This window comes from Diceros bicornis, chromosome 11, assembly GCF_020826845.1.
Source record: "Diceros bicornis minor isolate mBicDic1 chromosome 11, mDicBic1.mat.cur, whole genome shotgun sequence".
NCBI classification, from domain to species: Eukaryota; Metazoa; Chordata; class Mammalia; order Perissodactyla; family Rhinocerotidae; genus Diceros; species Diceros bicornis.
The window spans coordinates 32,375,430-32,397,609 of NC_080750.1; the positions used below are offsets into that span (position 1 = coordinate 32,375,430).

Sequence of the window (22,180 nt, forward strand, 5' to 3'; positions counted from 1 at the left end):
TATATGAATTTAGCAAGGCTGTAGGATACAAGGTCAATACAAAATAATTTTATTTCTACCTATTATAAAACAACAATTGAAAATTGTATTTTTAAAAATACCTTGTATGTTAGTACAAAAAAAATCAAATACCTAGAAATAAGTCTAAAAAATATTATAACCTGTATATTGAACACAAATACTTTGCTAATAAAAGTTTAAAGACCTAAATAAATGGACTGATATACCTGTCATATTACAGATCAATAGACTCAATATGGTTAAGATATTCATTCTCTCTAGATCCACCTACAGATTCAATACAATTCCAATTAAAATTCCAACAGGCTTTTTAAAGAAATTGATAAGCTGTTCTAAAATTTATATGGAGAGACACAGCTCTAGAATAGGCAAAACAAAAACAACCTTGATAAAAAGAACAAACTGGTAAATATAGAGGACTTAAACTACCTGATTTCAGGACTTACTATAAAGCTATAATAATCATGTTATTGTCATGAAACTAGACAAATAGATCAGTGGAACAGAACAGAATGTCCAAAAATAGACCCACATGTATCAATAGACAACTGATTTTCCTGTCAAGGGACTATCTAAATTCAGTGGAGAAAAGAATATTTTTAACAAATGATGCTGGAATAGCTAGATATCTACATAAGAAAAAATAACTTTGATTTCTACCTCATTCTTATCACAAAAATTAATTTGAGATGGAACTTAGACCTAATTGTAAAGGCTACAACTATAATACATTTTGGAAAAAAACATTGGAGAAAATTCTCATAGCCTAAGGTAGCAAGATTTCTTACGGCACAAAAGCACTAACTATGAATGAAAAAATTGATAAACTGGACTTAATCAGAATTAAAAATTTCTAATCGACAAAAAACATCATTAGGGAAATTATCAGGCAAGCCAAAGACTAAAAAAACTGTAGCACTTATACTTAACAGAAGCACTTGTATCTACAAAATATGAAGAATTCTTAGAAATAATAATAATAAAAAGAACACAATTTTTTTAAAATAGGCAAAAGTCTTGAACAGACAGTTCCTTAAAAAAAAAGACAGATGAATGGCCAATAAGCACAGGAAAAGGTGCTCAACATAATTAGTCATTAGGAAAATGCAAATTAAGATCACAATGAGATACCGCTTCATACCCACTAGAAAGCTAAATGAAAAAGATTGACAATATCACTGTTGGTGGAGTAACTGGAACTCTCATACATAATTAAGAGTAGGAGAATAAAGTCATACAATAACTTCGATGAACAGTTTGACACTTTCCAGAAAAGTTTAACATGCATCTGCCCTATGACCTAACGATTAAAACTCCTCAGTATTTACTCCTCAAAATAAAATCAAATATCCACACAAAGACTTGGACTCAAATGTTCACAGACACTTTATTCATCATTGTCAAAAGCTGGAAGCAATCAAATGTCTATCAATAAGAGAATGAATAAAAATATTGTAGTATAGCACTACAACATAAGACCATTCAGCAATAAAAAGTAGCAGACTATTGAGTACTCAGCAACATGAATGAATCTCAAAAGATACCAGATACAAGAGAGTACGCATTATATAATCTCATTCACATAAATTTCAAGAAGCAAAACAAATTTATGTTGGTATATTACGGGAAAGCAGCTACCTCAGGGCGTGTGGAGTGGCAATTAACTGGAAAGGGGCATAAGGGAACTTTCTGGAATGATGTAAGTGTTCTATTTCTTGCCTTGGTAGAAGTTATGCGGTCATATGCCATTGTCAAACTCATTGAACTGAACACTTAAGATCTGTCCATTTTACTGTATGTAAACTATACCTCAATAAAATATAAATATGCTCTTTGTAAATATCTACCACTTATCAACAGGTAGAAAGGAAGTGAAGTTATTTATGAAGAACAGCAACATTTTAGAACTCTGAACTACTTCTATATGGAATTGGTAACTCCCCTTGCGAACTATGTCACAACATAGATAGGAGCATTCCAAAAGGCAAAGGCTGAGTGAACAAACAGGTTGAGAAGACTGCGTGGTATGTACACATAAAAGAAAAGGGAAAAACCAGGCTGGGGGGACAAAAGCAAAAGTTTGAAATATAAACTTAGCCATTTTACAACAGGTAATAACAGTTATTTTTTGATGAATAGTAGCTGGCCACTTGATTATAAAACATTCAGACATCTGCAATTAGTTATACATGCTTAATTTAAGTGCTTAAAAATTTTGGATATGGGTTTTTTCCTATATTTGAATACTGGCACTTTTTTCTCAATTAATCAATTTGTAATCTCCAAATAAAGAATGCTTTTAAAGTATCAGTTGAAGTAAAAAATATCACACTGTGGGATGTGAAAAGTTGAGGGAAATCCTATCAACTACATATGTACCATGGCATAGCCTGGAAAAAATAAAGGATCTTTAACTTGGCCTACTTAATTTTTCAGAATCCCAATTTCTTCATTTTTATAATGGGCATAATAATACTTTCCCCAAAGAAGGTTTATGGAGATTAAAGAAGAAACTATAACATGCTATAGTTTATAACATAACATAGCTATAACATAAAAAAAAAAATCTATAGTTTATATAACATAAACTTTAACATAACACACTAAACATAGTGCTTGGTATGTACTTAGTGATCAATAATCTCAATTTCTTTTTCCTTACCCACTGTACTGTATCTTCTAGATAGAGAGGAAGGCCAGTTCACAGAATGTGTATCTCAATAGGTATAGTTAGACTTAAACTTCTAACAAGTCAATGAAGAAAATCAAGCCAAGTCAAAGTACACTAAATGTAAATGGTTTTGCTTTCCACAGAAAAACATAAAAACTGAACTGAACACTTCTGTCTAGGGAATTACACTAGAACTACACTGCCTTGGGCATGTAACATACAGGATGCAATAAATTTACGTCCAATCTTGATGAGGTCACATCTGAAAGGTACAAATGGAGGGTTGCTAGTAACTGGTAGTTGAAATTGCCTTATGACATATATCCTCACCTGAGAAATGTTCAGTGTCTACTGGACATGGGACTCTGTCTTGTAAGCTGAACTTCTAACAAGTTGGGGATACAGCAAACATTTATTTACTCCAAGAGCAAAAGGAATGGGGCAATGTGCACTCCTGCAAAATACATCAGAAATTCAAATTTCTACCATGAGCAAAAACAGTTCTGTGACCTAACCATATGCTTGCAGATTAATGACCGTCCTCAGCTCAGTGTTGAAAGAGCCTTGTTCAGTACCTTCCAAAACACCACTCACATGGGAAGAAAGGAAAGGAGAGACCAAGTTGTTGATGTTCTTTTCTTTCGTAGATTTCTCCTTCCTCTGAGGTTTTTCTGTAATATCTGAAGGACCCAGATTCCCAGCTTGTTTCCCTAGGCCTGAACACTGCAAATGATGTGCTGAAAACACTTTTGTCTATGTTGTTTCAGTTTCTAGGAGTTTGAACATAGAGCATACAACCAGCATGTGTCCAGAAGATAGCAACTTCACTGTTAGAACTTGGGCTCTCATATCCTAGCCACAGGCTTCAATTTCAAACTTGAAAGTCTCCACCAAACAGCTGGATGTTAAAGTAGCCCATTTCTCATTTTCCATGAGGAAAATAATAAAAAGGTCACTCTAATTCTAATAACGACCCTGTCACCCCTATACCCAATCTCCCCACCTGCCAAGCATTATCTATCCATCTGCCACAGAGGGAGACTTACTGCAATGAATGGGAAGGATGAAGGATGTAGTAGGAGGAAACAATAGTCGTTCTGAATCAACAGCTGGACTCTTCGGACTCTTCTCATTTGTTACAATGATTAATCGCATTTCTGCTGAAGTTACTAAGTAAGATAATCAATCTTAGGTCCAGTTGTTTAGAAGAATACAAGAACAACAAATAGTTGTTAGATAATAGTTACATCAAAGGCACTGATGAAAGGTTTTCATTTCTCTTTAAAAATACCTAATATAAATACATATGTAAACAAATATGAAATGGCAAAGTAACAAATTTGTTTGACTGGTTCACTCCAGGTAATGATAAACTCAAAAGGAAAAGATAAGCAACTTGGTCATCCGACTCAACTAATTAGTATTCAGCCAGTATAGAAGATCTCATTGTCCTGGGTCAGCCTAATATGATCAATGGTTTGCTAGGATCGAATATTCAAACTACTTTTAAATACATGCACATAATTCATTAATTTTCCAAAACACATAAATATTCATAATTCCATTTCTTAATCCTTAAAAGTATTATGATCTTGAAATGTTTAGGTTGTTAAGTGCTCATAATTATAAACTGTACTTTAAAACCACTTCCTGTCCCCTCCCTCACCTCCTTCTGCCCCAAAGAAAAACTTAAGAAGCGAGCGAAAAGGTGTCAGGATAAAGACTGTATGTCCATGGGGACCATTAGCATATTAATAAACTGTGTTTCCATTTACACTTCTATCACCAGAGCTAATTGTTAGTTATTTTAAGGAACAGCTATACCTTAATTAACAGCACTTGGTAAATGAAAACTGGTTGCATTTCTTAAGTACGTTCAAATTTCACAAGTCTTATTTCACAGCAGGGATTCCAGCGCATCCAATACTTTTATGTGATAACACCCTCTGACCAAGCAAGAAAGTCTTTAAAAGACCCTAAATAATTAGTTTCCAGAATAGAAGCCAATAAGAAGTATAATTAATAAGCAAGCTAATTATGTATCCCTAAAGCATTCACAGACATACACATTTTAAATGAGGGAGATTGAAGGGGACAGAAACACCTTTGGTATTTAATATTTCTAACTTGGACATTTCCAAGGACCTAACAAACTGAAGAGTTTAGGGGCAACATTTTCATTTCTGTAGCACAGTGTTCTTATACCTCCGACCCTTCCATCTCCTGTCCTGTCTATGCCTTGGGGACTGCTGGGAGGATTGTATTTGATTATGCGCTTAGAAGAACACAAAATCCCACAGTTGCTGCTTTGCTTTCCTTGTCATCCTGATCATTTCTCTGTGCTTATTACTTCTCAGCCCTGTTGTATCACCTCCTCCCACCATCCATTTGAACCATATCTCCCTCCTTCCCAATTTCATGGTCTTTCCCACTTTCCACTCATTTCTCTCTCGTCTCTGGCAGAAAGAAAAAAAAAAGGAAGCCATGCAAAGTGGCTTTGTGCATAGCCTGTCAAACCTGGTCCCCGATCTCCCAATACAGTCCACTCCTTTTCCACGTTACCTCAAAAACCAAGGAAAATGAACAGAAAGAAAAAAACAAAACTCCCAAGAAAATATTTTTTTAAAAGTTGCCAGTTTTAACCCCAATTTTTTGTCTCTTAAAAATATTTTTATCTTCCCCTCTTCTTCAAAGAAGTCAGAAATAATAAAATGTAGGACCACTCAAGAAAAAACAAAGTAATTTATGGAAAAAGAGGTTAATATTCCCTTATTTGATTTTTGCTATTCATGAGGGACCATGAGGCAGCAGCCAAAACGATAACTACCACAACAATAGCAGCAACTTAACACTTATTAACTAATCCGTAGCAGTTAGTCTTCTACATATTTTACACATATTAACTTATTTAATCCTTACAACAACCCCACAAGGTAAATATTATAAATGAGGAAACAGACACCCAGAATTAACTCTCCCAGAGTCAAAAGCTAGTGAGCGGAACAGGAAGCAGAGAGTCTGCCTTCTCCACACCTGTACCAGACCGCCATAACTGCCCTATTCCACGTATATGCTGTGCATTTAATTGGGCATTTCTTCTGCAATTTTAAACAAATGAACTTTTCTGGGATTAAGACAAGTAGAAATTCCTCCAATATAAAATATTTTTTCTCTATTAAATATCCCCCCATCTATCTATGTTATATATTTTGTGGTAAAGAATGGAGGGAAAGAGTTGAGCGAGACAGAAATGCCTAAGTGAGGGCAGAGTTTAAGCTACATTTCCCCTAGACCTAGTGACATAGTGTGTGTGATTCTCCAGGTCCAGCAGCATCCTTTAGCTTCAACCAGAACTCTCCTGGAACCTACTGGCCCACCCGCCTTCAAAGTATTTCCTGGCTTGTGCTTCACTATTGACCATCAAGACTTCCATAGATCCTCCTCCTTGAAAACAGACAAAAATCCATGCTAACGGGAGAAATTTAAAGGAGAAGCCTCCCTTTAAACCATTCCCTTCCCAATACCTACCCAATAGCATTTCCTCCTGTCCAAGAATTTTAAGAGTGACCTCTAGAGATAGTGCCTGGTTACTTAACTGTTTAACCAGGAGGTCTCATTCAAGTGGAGAAAAAGTCAGAGCCCGTAGGAAGTCTGAAGGATCTCGGACAACAGGCCATTGGGACTTTACATGACCTTCATGTAAAGAGGCCAATTAAAGCTTCTGCCTAATGCTTCCAGGTACCTCCTCTGCTTGCTTTGGTGCCCGGAGTGACTTTAGGAAAATAGAGGGAGTTGCTCTCTATACAGTACGTAAAAGAACCAATTGTGAAAGTAGAGCACTTTATTACTCCCCTGTTTTAGAATAATTACCACATCTAGAAAGTGTTGAAACATTAATCTCTTCCACTTGCTTTCTGCCCATAATATGACTCCTTCAGCAACTCCTTAAAACAACAACAAAAATGTAAACCAGAAGATCAAGCCAGCCTTCTGAAAAAGAGAAAAATCTGTTCTGAAAGCTTTTGCTCCTAACCAATTGCCAATTTGGCACTAAGCCAAATGAATTTGGGAAAAAACGCAGCAAACTATAAACATAAACATAATACAAATACTGTCTTTGAAAAATGTCAGTCACATAAAAAACCCAATAGTTTGGAAAAGCATAATTCCTTTTCCCAAAGAAAGAAAGAAGTACAAGTACTTACAGTGTCATGAGACTTATCCTTGACATCATAGACTGTTAGTTTTATTTTGGTCTCCTCATAGATGGGATACTCAGATGGGAATGTGACACCAGTCAAAAACAGTGGGTCTCTTGTTCCCTGTAACAGCACAAGCAGACAACTTTGATTCAATAAGGCAGCAACTGCAGTCGGCAGCACGCAGTGACACATGAGAATGCAGAAAGCCTGTCCAGGTCGGTTTGTTTTTCTAGGAAATAGTTCTATGAGAAGACAGATCTGAATTGCCAAGTGATGCTCATGGGCAACAACATGACCCAAGGCCCCACAGTACTGATATAGCTGTTGATAGTAAATGGCCCTGCATCATTGTCAGAGCTGTCTTGAAAAACAATTTATTTTCATTATATGCAGAACCCTCCTTTAGGGTCAGCTGTCAATCCATTTAGAATACATTTAACGATCTAACCTGTCATTTATGCAAATAATCTAAGATATTGACTGATCAAATTAAAATGAAGCTATTTTCTCAGAAAGAACCATTTGGTAATCTTATGCTGTCCATTTATTTCCTTTCTGTAATGCTTCAATTGAAAGCCATGCTTTGATGGTATCCATTTGTTTTTAGATGTTCAGCTGTGTTTTTTTTTTTCAGACCGATTTGAAAACTAATGAAAGAAACTAAATATGATGGATTTGCGGCTATAAAATTACTAGTTCAGGATGCAGTGCACAGGATATTTCAATGCCTCCCAATTCATTTTTAGAGAGCTGACATCTAACACTAAATTTTATATCTATATTTAAATATGTATGTTGCCAAATATTACTGAGATGTTTGCTAGAGTGCTGTAAACTATCTGTCTATGAAAGTTTCTGAAAACTCAAGTTGCTCATTTATTCATTCATTCTTTCTTTGTTTTATTCAACAAATAGTACTTTTTGTTCGGCACTGTGTTAGACACTTTGGAACAGGCAGTGAACCAAACAGCCAAACAGTTACACATGTTCACATATAAAATTCTGAAATGCATCAAAATAAATAATTTCTCTCAAGTTTTGACAATATTTAAAAAATCATTAAGTTGGAATAATACTTGAAAATGTTTTTCATATAAATGAACAACTTTTGTCAAGTTTCCTTTACATGAATAAGACTACTTTTTGTTAATTCAGGTACAGTATTAACTACAAATTATATGAACATTGGAATCTAAAGTTTCCAAAGGGCAGATTCAAGGCTATAGGCAGGATCTGGGTCAGTCTCATTAAAGAAATGAGTCGACTTCAGTCTGAATCATTTTCCACCAACAGGGCATCAAGGCATCAGTCTGCACTGATCAAGCCAGGCCTGGGGTAGGCTACTCCGTTTCTTGCAGAGAAAACTCCATTCAAAACAGATAGGGCTCACAAGTCTAAGAAAAGCACGCACAGGCAAGGAGTTTAGAGTACACTTTCGTTAGTCCCAGATGTTCAAATAAGTCTCTCTCATTCACTAAGGCTGTGAAACATGTGTGATGAGAACAAAATAATCAAAAGGGAAACACTTCCTCTTTTGAATTTGATCCAACACAATAACAAGTTTCCTCCTGACACATTTTGAATGTTATATTAGTAACAATAAATGTAAATAGGAAATCTCTCATCTGATGAGTAATATTTACACTTTTTGCCTAGAAACTTTACAGTTTCTCAAATTAATCATCTACCTTTCTTTGAAAAACATTGTACTTTAAAAAAAAAACAGACACAAACAGCAGAGAATATAAAGTTTCCACAGACAGACTGAAGAATACAGGAAAAAAGGAAAAGGGCAAAAATACTTAGTGGGTTTAAAACTTCTCTGGGTACTTGATGACTTTCGTTTTTGCCCTAAAAATAAATATTCATTCCATTTAATTTAAAATCTATATTTTGTTTTTTTTCCCCTCTTTTTGGTGCTCTATTCAAGGATTCAAAGTGGTAATTTTTCTATTTACTAAAGAAAAATAAGATCGTTTAGGAAAAAGGCAAGTTCTTCCTCCATTTATTTATTCTGGTAAGTTACCAATGCACACTTAATAACCTCAGGTATGCTTTCCTAAATGACAGAGGACGGTAACACAGCATAGCTACAGGGCATGAACTAATTTATTTCAGCTGTTTGCTCAAATCCAGAGAGAGATTGAGAGACAGCATGCGAGTAATGCAGGCACACAGCGTGCTCACCTCCACAATTTCCGTGCTCGAGTATCTTGTCAGACTCTGCTCTGCCGGGTGGATTACTGAGATCTGCACCAGCGTATTCAGCTTCCGATCGCGGACAGGAGCCACAAGATCCTTGCACGCTGACAATGGCAGAGGAAAGAGAAAGAAAAGAAACTCACACCATCTCTCAGAGAAAACTTCTGTCCTGGGCTGGAAGTAAACTTAGCTACAGTGCTGAATGAACTCTCCTGGGACACTGGCTGATTTTACAGAGGAAGTCCCTTGGAAGTACCTTACAGAAATAGGAAGTCACGTGCTGTTGAGCTGAATCGAGAGTTCATTTCCACTGACCACATTTGCAGCTCTTGTAAGTCTCGACTGCCTTGGAATCTCAGCTCTAATGCGTGACTAGACACATACCGCTCAGGGACTTGAGTGACTTTAATTAGTCACACTCCCAGACTAAGTAAATTGATTTGGGCCATATCCGGGAAACTTGACTCTCTTCCTTATTGACACTGGCTGGATTAGTTCAAATGTTCGAATGCACACTTGGTCCTTACCTATGTCTTCTCTAGAGCTGGCCTCTTTCAGTCATACACACGGACAGAAACTGGTAAGAGAGGCTACCCTACCAACACAGCACACAAGCCACAAGGGAGGAGCAGAGGAGGCAGTGGATAGGTTAAAAACAGCCTCTGTCTGGGATCCCAGCCAAGTCTGGGAGGGAGAAATGTGGAATAAGGATGGGTTAATTCTTGCCCAGGGGCCACAAATGTAAGAACTTTCCCTTGAAACACCAGGCTCATATTACAGACTCTCATCACCATACCATATTTACTTGAATATTTTCTCCTCCGACATATCATTTTCCCAATTTTGGGAAGAAAAATCCCAAAAAAATTCCTTTTCAGCAAGTCCAACATCTTCTCTCACTGTGCTTTCCCCCCTGGCTTTGAAATAGTAATTTTACTACCTGCGGTTGGATGGATAAGTATGATGCAAAGTGTTCTCACCAGAGAGGGTTCAAGGTAGGCTCAGCTGGTGGGCTGAGGTAGGTTGGGGCTTTGATTGGGGAACTGAGACATGGCCCTGGGTCCCGGATTCCTGGTGAGAGTGTGCGGGGCTCTATACTCTCCCTACCCCAAGCCTCTGACCAGTGCAGGAAGGGAGGGAAGGATGGGAGTATTTAAGTTATGTTGTGGCACTGCAGCTTCTTACAGAGGCCTATCTACTGGGACAGAAGTAGTCCGGCTTAAATCTGAAACTTCAAAGCAAAGGAAATTATAAATGTAATTATCACCTTTCAATCGCTTACAGATCATCTCACTTATAGAGGAAAAAAGCAGGAGCTTTGGAGAGAAACAGTCCTGTTTTTTGTCCAGTTCTACTAGCTAAGCAATGCTGGGCAAATTATTTAACTTCTTCTTGCCAGACTTTGAGATCCTTTTACTTTTCTGTCTGGTATTTTGTCATAATTTTTCCTTATTTAAACCACATGTCTCTAGCAATACAGGAGCGCTTAAGAAAGTATGTGTAGAAAAAAGAATAGCTATAGTTTAACCCTATTTTTGAGGAACTTTGCTAATTACTTCTTTATTTCTCAAAACAGTGCTTTGAATTATTATTTCAGTTTTACATATTAAGAACTAGAGGCTTAGAAATATGAGTACTCACATTTACATTACTAGAACTCTCTGGTAGTTTGCTTAACATCACACCCCATTAGCTCCATTTCTTGCCTACTGAATTCCTCTCGTGCACAATAGCACTTCTCTTGGGAAGACCCACTGCCATGATTCTTTCTTGTCTAACCTAAGAGATCTATAGCTTTAGAAAATACTGATGTGAGGTTTCAATAATGTCAACATATTGCCGGAAGGAAAAAAAAAAGCTAGATTTAGACTTGACTCTTCTTTGGTGGTTATTTTGATCATTTCCGCTACTTGCCTTATGAATGTGTTTAATTTTATCACTCATTCTCTTGGTTTGGTACGGCTGTCTCTCCATTTACTGATATTGACATATATCTGTCCTTGGATTTTAAAGCTGGAGTCACTTTGTTTCAGACACATGCATCTGGCCCACTTTCTGCTTGTAGTCTCCACCATATGTATGATCTTATGACACCTTTGCTCAAAATAAGACACTCCTTTTCTGATTTCTTATCAGCCTTGACTGTGGGCTGTGGTTAGTTCCCAGAAGTGAGCAGCTGTTCTCCATTTTATCAGAGAAACTCAGACTCACTCCTGACAAAAACAGAGCAAATCTCCATTAAATTGAAAAGTTCTGTGGAACTCAATTTGCAGATCCCCCAACAGTGATGAAATAAAACAATGACACTTTGTATTTCTTTATATTCTATAGCTAAAACAATAACGACACGTCGTATTTCTTTATATTCTACAGCTAAAAGCAGGCCAAGAAAACAAGTCATATCTTGAGCTGCACATGTCTCTTTTCTTACCAATAGCCCAGAGCATTTTACTGTTCTTTAACGCTTATGCAGCCAGATGTTGTGGAAAGACCCTGAAATCAGTCGGAATTCCTGAGCTGTATTCCTAGATTCCCAGTTTTCTAGTTATGTGACATTAAGCCACAAAGTCTTAGACACTCAATTTCCTCATCTGTCTACCTATTTCTCAGGGTGGAGTTGAGGAAGAAATTAGGCCCTTTTCTCTAATAGACTTTTCTATGCAAAAATAAAGTTTACTGATAAAATTATACTAATATTTACCAATATTAATACCAAGATTTACCAATATTTGGTGTTTTATTATTTTGTAAAATGGTTTTTATTGACTTAGTCATATTCAGACAGCTCCTTAAAAGCTGTCACCAGGTCCAATATTTCTTTGTAAATACCAAACCGGTATATGAGTCACTGGATTTCATAAAGTGAAACCTGTACACACTTTAGGTGTATAGGAGGGTGATAAATGATGAGTGATTGGATTGCTTCATGGACATATTACTCATTGGATCACTGTAAAGTCTAACCTGCACTGGAATAATTCAGTAGCCAATAAAGAAGCCTGAAAAACATGTTTTCAGGAATCAAAAAATGTTACATCAGTCTTCTAGCCATACTTACTACTGCCCATCACCCAACAAAACTCAAGTCTAGGAGTAGCCTGCAAAAATGGCCTTCCTCAACTCACAAGACTAAAAGAACGCTTTGTGGTTTTGCTTCTGTTGTTTTGTTTTGTTTATGTAAGAATTCTCAAGTCAAATGGGCGGCAACAAATAAATGCCTCTCTGCAATCGTTCATTCATCAATAGATTTTTACTTGTATTTCTGCCTTTTTACTGGCTTTGTTTTGGACTGAGCTATTTCGAAGTACGCTCAAAGCCTGGAAGAGTTTAAATATACGAGATGCTGATAGGTTGGGGTTCAAATGCACTTGTGTCCAATAAATTGCTATTTTTTACTGAACAGAAGAAAAAATAACAATATAGAAGCAATGAGTAATTTTTAAAAGAAACATAATTCGAAACTTTTCTTTAGAAAAAATAAGAGCTACGAGTGACCATTTTTCCTGTTAAATTTGCTATAGTAAATAGCAACCAGAGGGTTCATTTTCTATTGCCAGTGGTTGTGTGTGAGATGCCTACAGGTGTCCCCAGCTCAGATTTGTACAGAAGCCAGATAGCTCTCACTCTAGTAGAAGAAAATCCCCAGTAGAAGTGTAATGATAAAAATAAATGGAGCTTCAGTAACTCAGGGGAGGGGGAGGCACTGAGCAAAACGGAAAGCCTATGCTGTGTCAAAGAGGGGACCTCATTTCAAATTCATTGCCTGAAGAAATGAAAGCCCACTGTGGCTTGATTTTAGGATTTGTCCAAAAGCACTGGCCAGTCACTGTGTAGGCTAAAGCTGTAAGAGCCACACAAAATATATTTGTGACTGGATTTGACCTAATGACCAGAAAAGTTGGCAACCTCTGGTCTAGATGCTTAAAACTACTCTTGGAATCTTAGGAAGAGAGCACAGCTCATCTTTTGCTCCTGTAGTTCTAATATTTGAGAGTCCAGAAGCTAAAGGGCAGGGGTCTTCAGAGTTCCTGTTGAGTGAAATATTCTGTCTATCCCAAAATACTGTTTTTAGAAAACAGCAGTTTTTATTTCGTTCAGCCAACATTTCTAAATCATGTCAAGTCTATTGAGTCCATAAAGCCTTTTCATCAGTTTAGCCAACTTTGGCTGGAAGCCTAAAAATGCCTCTTGACTCTTCTATCAGAGAGTGAGGTCCCAGCAATAATCAATTTGAAGTAGAACACAACTGTTCGTTCAGGTGCCTTTGAATTCAGCAGCACTGGCCAAATCCGGGTCTTTCTAAGATCCGCATTGGATATGGAGTGCACAAAGAAGCAGAGGCGCCTGCCACAGGCCTTCACAAGGGCAGTGGCATGAGCCACGCAGTGTGAGTTCGTGGCTGAATCCAAGCACCAGTCTCTTTCCCTTTAAGAACTCTTTCTTCTGTAAGTCAGGTCATTTTTCTTGCCTCATCCCATTTCATCTTGTTTCTTGCCATTCAGTGCTGGAGCCATCTAACCAAGTTTATCCTCTTTCCTCCAGAACAAAGCAATGGCCATAAGCAGAGGAGATGGGGGTGGGGGACTTGACAGGAATTTCCACATCTCTACAGCTCTGTTCTTAAATTAGCCAAAGGAAAGTTAGGCTTAGAGGAGAAACCACACAGTGTAGCATATGGAGGATAAAAGAAGGGTTTTTTTTTCACTTGAGGTAAAACTATTTGAAACCAGGATCTAACCGAAGGAGATATGTGACTTTAGATAAACTCCTGTATCTCTTTGAGCCTCTATTTTCTTATTTGTAAAATGGAAATAAAAGGACAAATTTCATAGATTTATATGAAGTAATGTATGTAGAATGCCAGGCACATAATAGGCGCTTTAAATTATTATTATTAAGATTAATATGAATGTGGTTATTCATTGACAGAAAAATGAATTTTATGTAGCCAATATTCTTATAGCAATTAAATGCTCAAGATATTCCAGGTTGGTCCTTATTTTGTATAACCTTATTCTTTTTCAATAAAAGCACTTTATTAAATACATAACTGTGAATTTTTGGTTCTTGTTTTCATACAAATAAATAAAATTTTTTAAAAACCTTTTATCCGTTTATTTGCTAATTTCAGAAATCATAGTATTATTAATAAATCGCCTTCTATGAAACCAGATGTGTGCACTTACACTAATTAATTTCACCTCTGACTGGGCACTTCCAAATGAGAAGCCAAAAATAGCAGAAAGCTTTATTTTCTGTCTGCCTTCAGATGTACAACAGGTAAATGGGCAACTCACCCTCTAAGTAGGACTATAACTTAGAGAGTGATGGCCCATAAGGAGGCATTATCTTAACAATCGAGATGTCCCAAAGCATCATGGAAAGACTTGCTCCTCTGTTCTGTACATTCTTTCATCAAAAAGGAAGACAGTGGGAGCTGGCCAGTGGCATAGCGATTAAGGTTCGGCATGCTCCGCTTTGGCGGCCCGGCCGGGTTCGCGGGTTCAGATCCCGACCTACACCACTTGTCAGCCATGCTGTGGCGGCTGCCCACATACAAAATAGAGGAAGATTGGCGCTGATAGTAGCTCAAGGCTAATCTTTCTCAGCAAAAAAAAAAAAAAAAAAAGGAAGATTGTGAAGGCTAATAAAGCTTCTTTTTCTTGTAATTAAAAATAAATGTTACAGCTAGTACCCAGTATAGCCTGATGGCAGCATACCTTCTCCTCTGATGAAAGCTCCCCTCTTGTACCCTCTACAGATTCTTCATAGGAAAAATGGCAGAGATAAATCCATGCCCCTCAAGGGCAAAAAAAGGCCAGGGGACAGGGGGCATCTTGAATAGGAAAGTGCCCTATACAAACAGGAATTTAGGGAAATAACCATCTAGCTTCCAGGCTCCCTCCAGACCACCATTCTTATCTTACCACCACTAGGAGAATCAGCCACTTCCCTAAGGCTGAGGGTAAGACTATTACAGCCTAGAAAGCAGTTTTTTATCCACTTCTCAGATTCTTAATGTTAGGTCAGGTTTCTCAAAAATGCCAGATATATATCCTTGCTCCTTATACACCAGAACATTAGATGCCACTAATAAACTGATATGCCAATTTGGGTTATGTTTCCAGTCCAATAAATTACTGGCCTCCTTTACATGGTTTCACAGTTACCATTTTATACCAGCGATGACATCTAGATTAAATCAATTTACATCATACATTAAAAGATATATGTAACACTTAAAAAGCTTAATAGCCCCTCTCTCTAACTACTTTGCCAGTATAATATGCTTTCCTATTTTTAGTTTCTTCTGCCTTTCTATTCTTTATTCTTCCTTTCTCTCAGGAATTTTAAGACAGCAATTTTCTGAAGCCTAGGATGTCAACCTCTATAGTTCAGATCTCCTGAGTGGATTCAGAAGACAATACTGCCTCATTCCCAGGGCACTGCATTCCATGACAATTCAATTCTGTGTAGTAAAATAGCAGAATGCACAGTGTCCTTGCCTCATACTAATATCCACACAATGAGAATTTCATAAGTAGTTGGAAACACTCTATTCACTTTTGAATATTTCTTAAGGCTATTTCTTCGAAAAATGTGGCTCTATATCATGCTGAGCTGATGTAGGGCCATTAATATATATCTTCCCATGTTCATTCTGTATTCTCTGTAGAATCTTTAATAGTCTCTAATTCACTGAGTCTAGCATCACGTCTTGCCCTCCCTCTTCATTTTAGCTTATTTTCAACTGATCAAGCCACTTTCTGTAATTTTTCTCATTTGGTATTCTTTCTTTGTGTTCTCTGCTCTCTAGAATGTCCTCTCTAACATATGTTTCTCTCATCACTGTGAAAGATGAGGTCATCGAAGTCATCACTTGTATATTTACAAGACTTGGGACTAGTGAGGTCAGGAATACATCTCTCTTAACAAACCATAGCTTCTCCCTCCAATTAAGTAATCATTTCTTAAAGCTTTATAGAAATAAAACAAAAATGTGTTATTTTCCCCTTAACTGTGGTTGGGAGATTTTAATTAGCACACACTTCCCTAAAGAGTATGTAAACCATGCATATCTTCCAACACAAGTGATATTTGTCGGAAAAACAAAAAATGTATAGAAGTTTGTGTAAAAAAGATGATTAGAAAATTTGAAATTATTTTTTTTCTTCTTTTTTTTTGGTTTTCTTTTGTCTGTTAAGGCATTGAGTTCAAAATATTAATGTTCCAAATTCAAAATTAGGGTCTTACTTTTCAAGGAGAATAAATATACCCACAACTTGAAGCAACAGTATTAATTTTAGGTTTCTAGAAAGTCAAGGGGTAAAAAGCAATTCAGTGTTTAAGGTTGAAAGATAAGAAATTCACCCGAGGAATCGATACACACACACACACAGACTAAACCAATCAACCAATCAACAAATAAATAAACAAAGCCATCCTAATGAAAGAATTCCTTAGGCATACTGAAATAATGCTAGATTTTTTGCTCCTATACTGCAACAACAAAATGTGAATATCATACAAATTTTAAGGTTGTTCTCCTTTAAGATAATACATAAAGTATGCAAAGAAGATGGGGGCGGGGGGCAGGAGGCACAATTTACTGCATACTTACTATGGGCCAGGTGGCATTAGGCTTAAACTTTGCATGTGTTAGCTCATGCCCAGAACAATAATGTGCCTATTGCTGCCTCATAATTCTATTAGTTCCATATCCATATTTTTCACTAATCAGTCAGTCAAATTTATAGATCACAACATATGGCTCAAGGATAAAGGCTATTTTTTATTTATTTATTTTTTACCAATAGCTCAGTATGCAGCAGTCTGAGTTAATTTTTTGACAATAACATCATTCTGCTCCGTCTGGTCCTCTGCATGTTCAGTGGTGATTTAGCTTTGTAACAAGAATTTTAAGAGTCAACACTCTGATAACAGAATCCAAATAAAGTTTGAGGAAAGGATGAGACTAATGCCATAGGGAGGAAGCAGAAGACAGAGTTATTGAGGAATATAGGTAATAATTTGCAAGAGGGAATTTAAGAGATTCTGTTATAGAAATATTGCTTTAGAATTCTTCCTACATTGAGATTTGAGCACCTCTGCTCCTAAATTTCGTTACAACTGGATTCACTTATAAGTTAAACGGATTTCCTTGATGTAAAAGGCTAGATTCAGATTGTTGGGAAATAGGTCCTGGAATAAAATTTGTTACATTTTTCCCCCCATAGCAGAACAATATAAAAACATGCTCCCATATTTCATGTGTATCTCTGTGTGTGTTAAATAAAAAACATGTTGGCCTTTTAAAAGAAAAAATAGCCGAGAAGAAATTCACTTCGTTATCTGGGAACATCATACATACTAAAACAAACTACCCACTCAGTACCCATTCTCAATATAAGTATCATTGAAGACTCTACAGAGAGAGAAAAAAGGAACCTCTGCCTGGAACAATGGTGCTCTCTGGAAATGCTCTTTGATTGTCTGTGCTCCGGAGCAGTGACGGTGCCAGCTGTACAACAGACAGCATATTTGCATATGAAAAGAGTAAATTTGGTTCAAATCACTGTTGTCAGTACCAGAAGACTACTATTCTCCAGCTTGTCCCCTGTTCCCTCAGCTTCTCTCATGTCAATCCTCAGAAAATTCTATTTTGTCTTGTTTTCATGAATATTACCTAGGTGACTGAAACTCCATCCTCAAACAATTGAATTAGAAACAAGTCTATGCCCGTATTTCATCTGGTTTTGATATCCCACGCTATGCACTGGAAACCCCAAACTGGCCTGGCATCATCATCTAACGTTGCCTACAGACTTGGCTCTTTGTGTGCATGCTCCAAATCCACGTTCCACTTCAGAGACAACAAGCACTTGCTGTTTTCTGCTGCTCTTTTCAGCAGGAACATATGTGCTGCTTAAGAAAGGATGAAAATGTTATTCCAAGAATGGAAGCAGGTCCCTCTGAACACTAAAAGAAATATCGTGAGTCAGTTAATGGAAATCTGTAGTGTTAGAACTAGGATCACGGAAGTAAGAGGAAGAAACGTAGAGAACAACCTTAAGCCTTTTACTCACCCAGAGGCCAAGATGATAACGTTTTTCCAGAACTACCAGTTTGACATGGAAGCCAATAGGATTTCCATTCAGGACAAGCATAGTACCCATCAGTGGATCCAGCAGTGCACATGGGTTAGTGGGGAGGGGCTGCTTCCCTGATTCAATTTACCTCTGAACCAAAAGATGAGGCCAGTGTGGCTGGCGAAGACAGTTACAGGAGGGGTGGCAGGGAAGTCAGGGCCTGAGTCACCAAAGGTGGATGGCTAAGAGAAATGTGCTCAAAGTTTCTGAACTCCAATTGAGGACACAAAATGATGTCTTGGAGGTACTTGGGAGTCTGGGGAAGAATAAAGGAAATAGGGGCCTGGAATGATGCCTTCAGGGGGTGACAGTCTCCTGAGGGATTCTGAGGTCCATTTGTCTGGGCACGAAGTAGCAAGCGATCTGAAAAGCAGTTGTTTCACCTGGATGATTTCATACCCAACATACTGACTCATGGTCTGGGTTTCACCAAATCCTGAATGAGGCAATTTTTAGACATGCTTTTCCAAACCAAAATGTTTCAGGAGAATTGCATTGTATATATCGCACCTAAGAGCTTAAATTTTAGAATGTGGTGCTTACATTAACGTAATGTTTAAAATTTCAGCAATATTTTTTTCCTATAAATGTATTAGGCTTAGCAGTTGTATGTGGTATTAATAGTTTTTTAATGAAATTACTGTCCCTCTAATACCAAATATTTTACAAGTAGATTAAAACTATTAAATCAAAGCCATATATAGATAGATTAGGAAATAAGGGGGGAAAGAGAAGAATGGGAAAAATAGATGGTTCTGGGAGGATAATTAGCCTCTCATTTTATTTTCTCCATCTAGAACATTCTTTGGGAAAGGACAAGTTTTGAAGAGCTTGAAAAAGATAACTCCTCATTTCTCTTGAGTCTCTTGAGTCAATCATATGTGTGATTTTCCTGTAGACAAAAGAAAATCTCAATACGCATGCTGAATATAGGGCTCTAAGGGTGTCAATTCGTCCATCATAAGATGGTTGACTCACAGGAAATAAAACAAGGTTAGTACAGATAAGCTAAAGCTAGAAATGACTAGTGATCCAGGAGACATGAAACAAGAGGAGGAAGATGAGTCTGTAGGTGAGAAAGCAAATGTGGGCTAGCTTGAGGGCAGAAAGGGTCTAATTATTCAGAGTAAAATCCACAAATTCAACACTATGTGGAAACAATGTAGATCAGACAACTTGCAAGTGGGAAAGAGTGGTTCTAAGAGAATCAACGTGGAGGAAACAAGGAGCATATGTCTCAGAATATTTGGGATCTCCAAGGAGAGCAGTTCAAACCCACAGCTCAGCAGAGCACCTGCTAGCTGAATGTAGAACGCCTAAGAGCCCTAGCTACACAGGAAGTTTCAGAACAAAGGAGAAGTAGTTTACACTACCCAAATTAAAGAAAAACCACCTTCTCAGCTCTTCTAGGACACACTGTAGACTAGATAAGATAAGAATATGAGACACTTTCTGTGTGAAGGTCTCCTTGGCTGTTCTTACTTGCTTTGTGTAGTAAACAGCCAAAGGTTCAGGTCATAGATTCCAGTCCTGACTGGGTGACTTTGGATTTTTATGGAGTCTCAGTATCTTTATCTGGAAATGGGGATGATAATTATAATTATTCTCACTGGGTGCTTGTGAAGATCCAATTAAATATGTAGAAAAAAGATTTATTAAATTCCTAATAATGTATTAATAATGCGCTTCTCACATTCATATATATTAGCTCAAACACCCTGTAAAGTAGGAATTATTATCCACAACTTACAGATAAAGAATCAGAGTTTCAGAGAGGGTGAGGGATTAACGCAGGATAATAATTAGAATAATACCATTAAGCCATCACATACACCTAGCACCATTCTTAGTGCTTTAAGTACACTACCTCATTTAGTTCACAAAACAACCCAGTAAAGATGAATTGTTCAGAGTCACACAGGTAGCCAGGAGCAGAATCAGGATTCAAATGTTCTCAGGATGGCAGCCCGGCCCAAGCTTTCAAACACCGCCCTTGTACTGCCTTCCCTCAGGGTTACATGTTGCAAGCTAAAACTTAAGCTCAAATCTCTGGACCACACTCCATTTCTACTATTTTAGTTGTCTATTAGGCTTTTTGTTATTTGTATATGTATGTTCTCAAGAGCATCTCTATAAAAACATTGCTTGCTTCTTGATGCTATCGTAATAAAAGAATCTCCAAGTTACTTTGTGACGAATTTTGGGCATCAAATTCTACACAGGTAGGCAATCATCAGCTCTATGGTCTAATTCCAGAACCCAACTTTTTCAGCTTAGCCTGTGACTGATTCTTCCTGTCAGTTCTCTGTAGAAGAACCCTAAGGCCAGTAAGACTCTATCATTTCTAAATATAATTTGCTAACAACAAAAATCAATGGTTAAATAATGGTATTCATTGGTAATTTTAAAATGAATTACTTTTTTCAAATAATTGTGCGAGCAAAAATTACGAAACATTTCAAGGGCATACCTAAATATATAAATTTATTTATTTTATGACGAAATTTGTAAGGAAAAAGCAATGACATTCACGTCTGCATTCAGTCCACAGATATTTACTGAATGTCTAAATGTGCCCAGCATGATTCTGGGTGACAGTTTTGTAGCAGTGAATAAGAAAGCAAGTTCCCTATTTTACGGAGCTCACAGTCTAGTGGGATACGAAGTTAAACAAAAATAATTTACTGAGCATTCTAAACAGGGTGATTAAATTGAGAGTGTTGGGGTAGAGTGGATCAGGAAAAGCTTCTTTAATGAGGTGACATTTGAGCTGTGACCTAAAACATACTAAGGAGCCAGCAGAGGGGGAAGAACAAATGCAGAGACTCAAATGTTTGGCCTGTGTGAGAAGAAAAAAGAAGACCAACGAGGCTGATGCAGCATGAGCTGGCAGATTAGCACAGGTAAGGCAAGAATGGCCAGCTCCTCAAGACCCTTGTAGAATGTGGGTCTTAAAGTGAAATGGAAGCCATTGGAGGATTTTAACTAGGGGAGTGAATAAATCACATTTATATTTTTTAAAAATTATTCTGGCTCTTCTGTCAGGAAGCAACTGTGTAGCAGCAAGAGTAAATGCAAGCAGACCCAAGAGGACTCCCCTGATTGGCCCAGGTGAGAGCTTAAAGTAGCTTAGAACCGAATGATAGTGGTGGCAATGGAGAGAGGTGGTCAAATTCAGAATATATTTTCAACATAGAACTTACAGGACTTGATGATGGATTTGATGTGAGGTTACGGAAAAATAAGAATCAAGAGTTATAGTTTGGTGACTTGAGTAACTGAATGGATGGTGGTGTATTTTACAAAGATGGACATCACAGAGGACTAAAATGTTATGGGAGAGAGCAATGGGAATCAAGAAATCAGGGTGTTAGCTATCTTAAGTTTAAAATACCTCCCAGACAAACAAATGGAGATATCTACCAGCCAGCTGAAGATGGGAGGTAAGAGTGCCATGAAAAAGTGAGGGCGAGAGTTACAAATTTTGGAAACAAAAAGCCCATAATTGTTGTTTCAAGACACAGACTTTAGAATCGCTTAGAGTGAGAGAGTGTTCAAGTTTGGGAGTATTGGGGTAAAACTGATATTCTGACTTTGGACAAGTTTTGACCTGGGAATACCTTTTTTGCTCAAACCGACTTCTGCCACCTTACCACTGCAGATAAGAGTCGAGAGCAATCTCTTTGTCACTGGTAAAGTAGAGATGATGTAGGAGTAAGGGGCAGAGCACTTGAAAAGCTTCGGGCTTTCCTCTACCACTTATGTGACTGCAGGCAAGTCACTTAACCCCTCTGAGAGTCAGTCTCTTTCACTGTAAAACAGAAACAGCACTACCAGTGCCAACTGCAAAAGGTCAAAGCTCAAGTAAGAAGCATTTGGGAAAAGACTGCTTTGCACAATGGAAATGTGAAGGGACTTTTCCTCAATCCTGCATT

The 22,180-nt window shown here is 37.4% G+C and overlaps 1 protein-coding gene across 1 annotated transcript in view; it reads right to left on the reverse strand.

The window, feature by feature from the left end:
• INPP4B (inositol polyphosphate-4-phosphatase type II B) overlaps window positions 1–22,180 on the reverse strand; it is a 599,434-nt gene that overhangs the window by 305,044 nt on the left and 272,210 nt on the right. The window contains exons 5-6 of the mRNA XM_058550121.1: window positions 9,082–9,200; window positions 6,898–7,014 (exon numbers count right to left, since the gene is read on the reverse strand). Coding sequence (XP_058406104.1) covers window positions 6,898–7,014; window positions 9,082–9,200 — 236 coding nt within the window. The remainder of the gene's footprint in view (window positions 1–6,897; window positions 7,015–9,081; window positions 9,201–22,180) is intronic.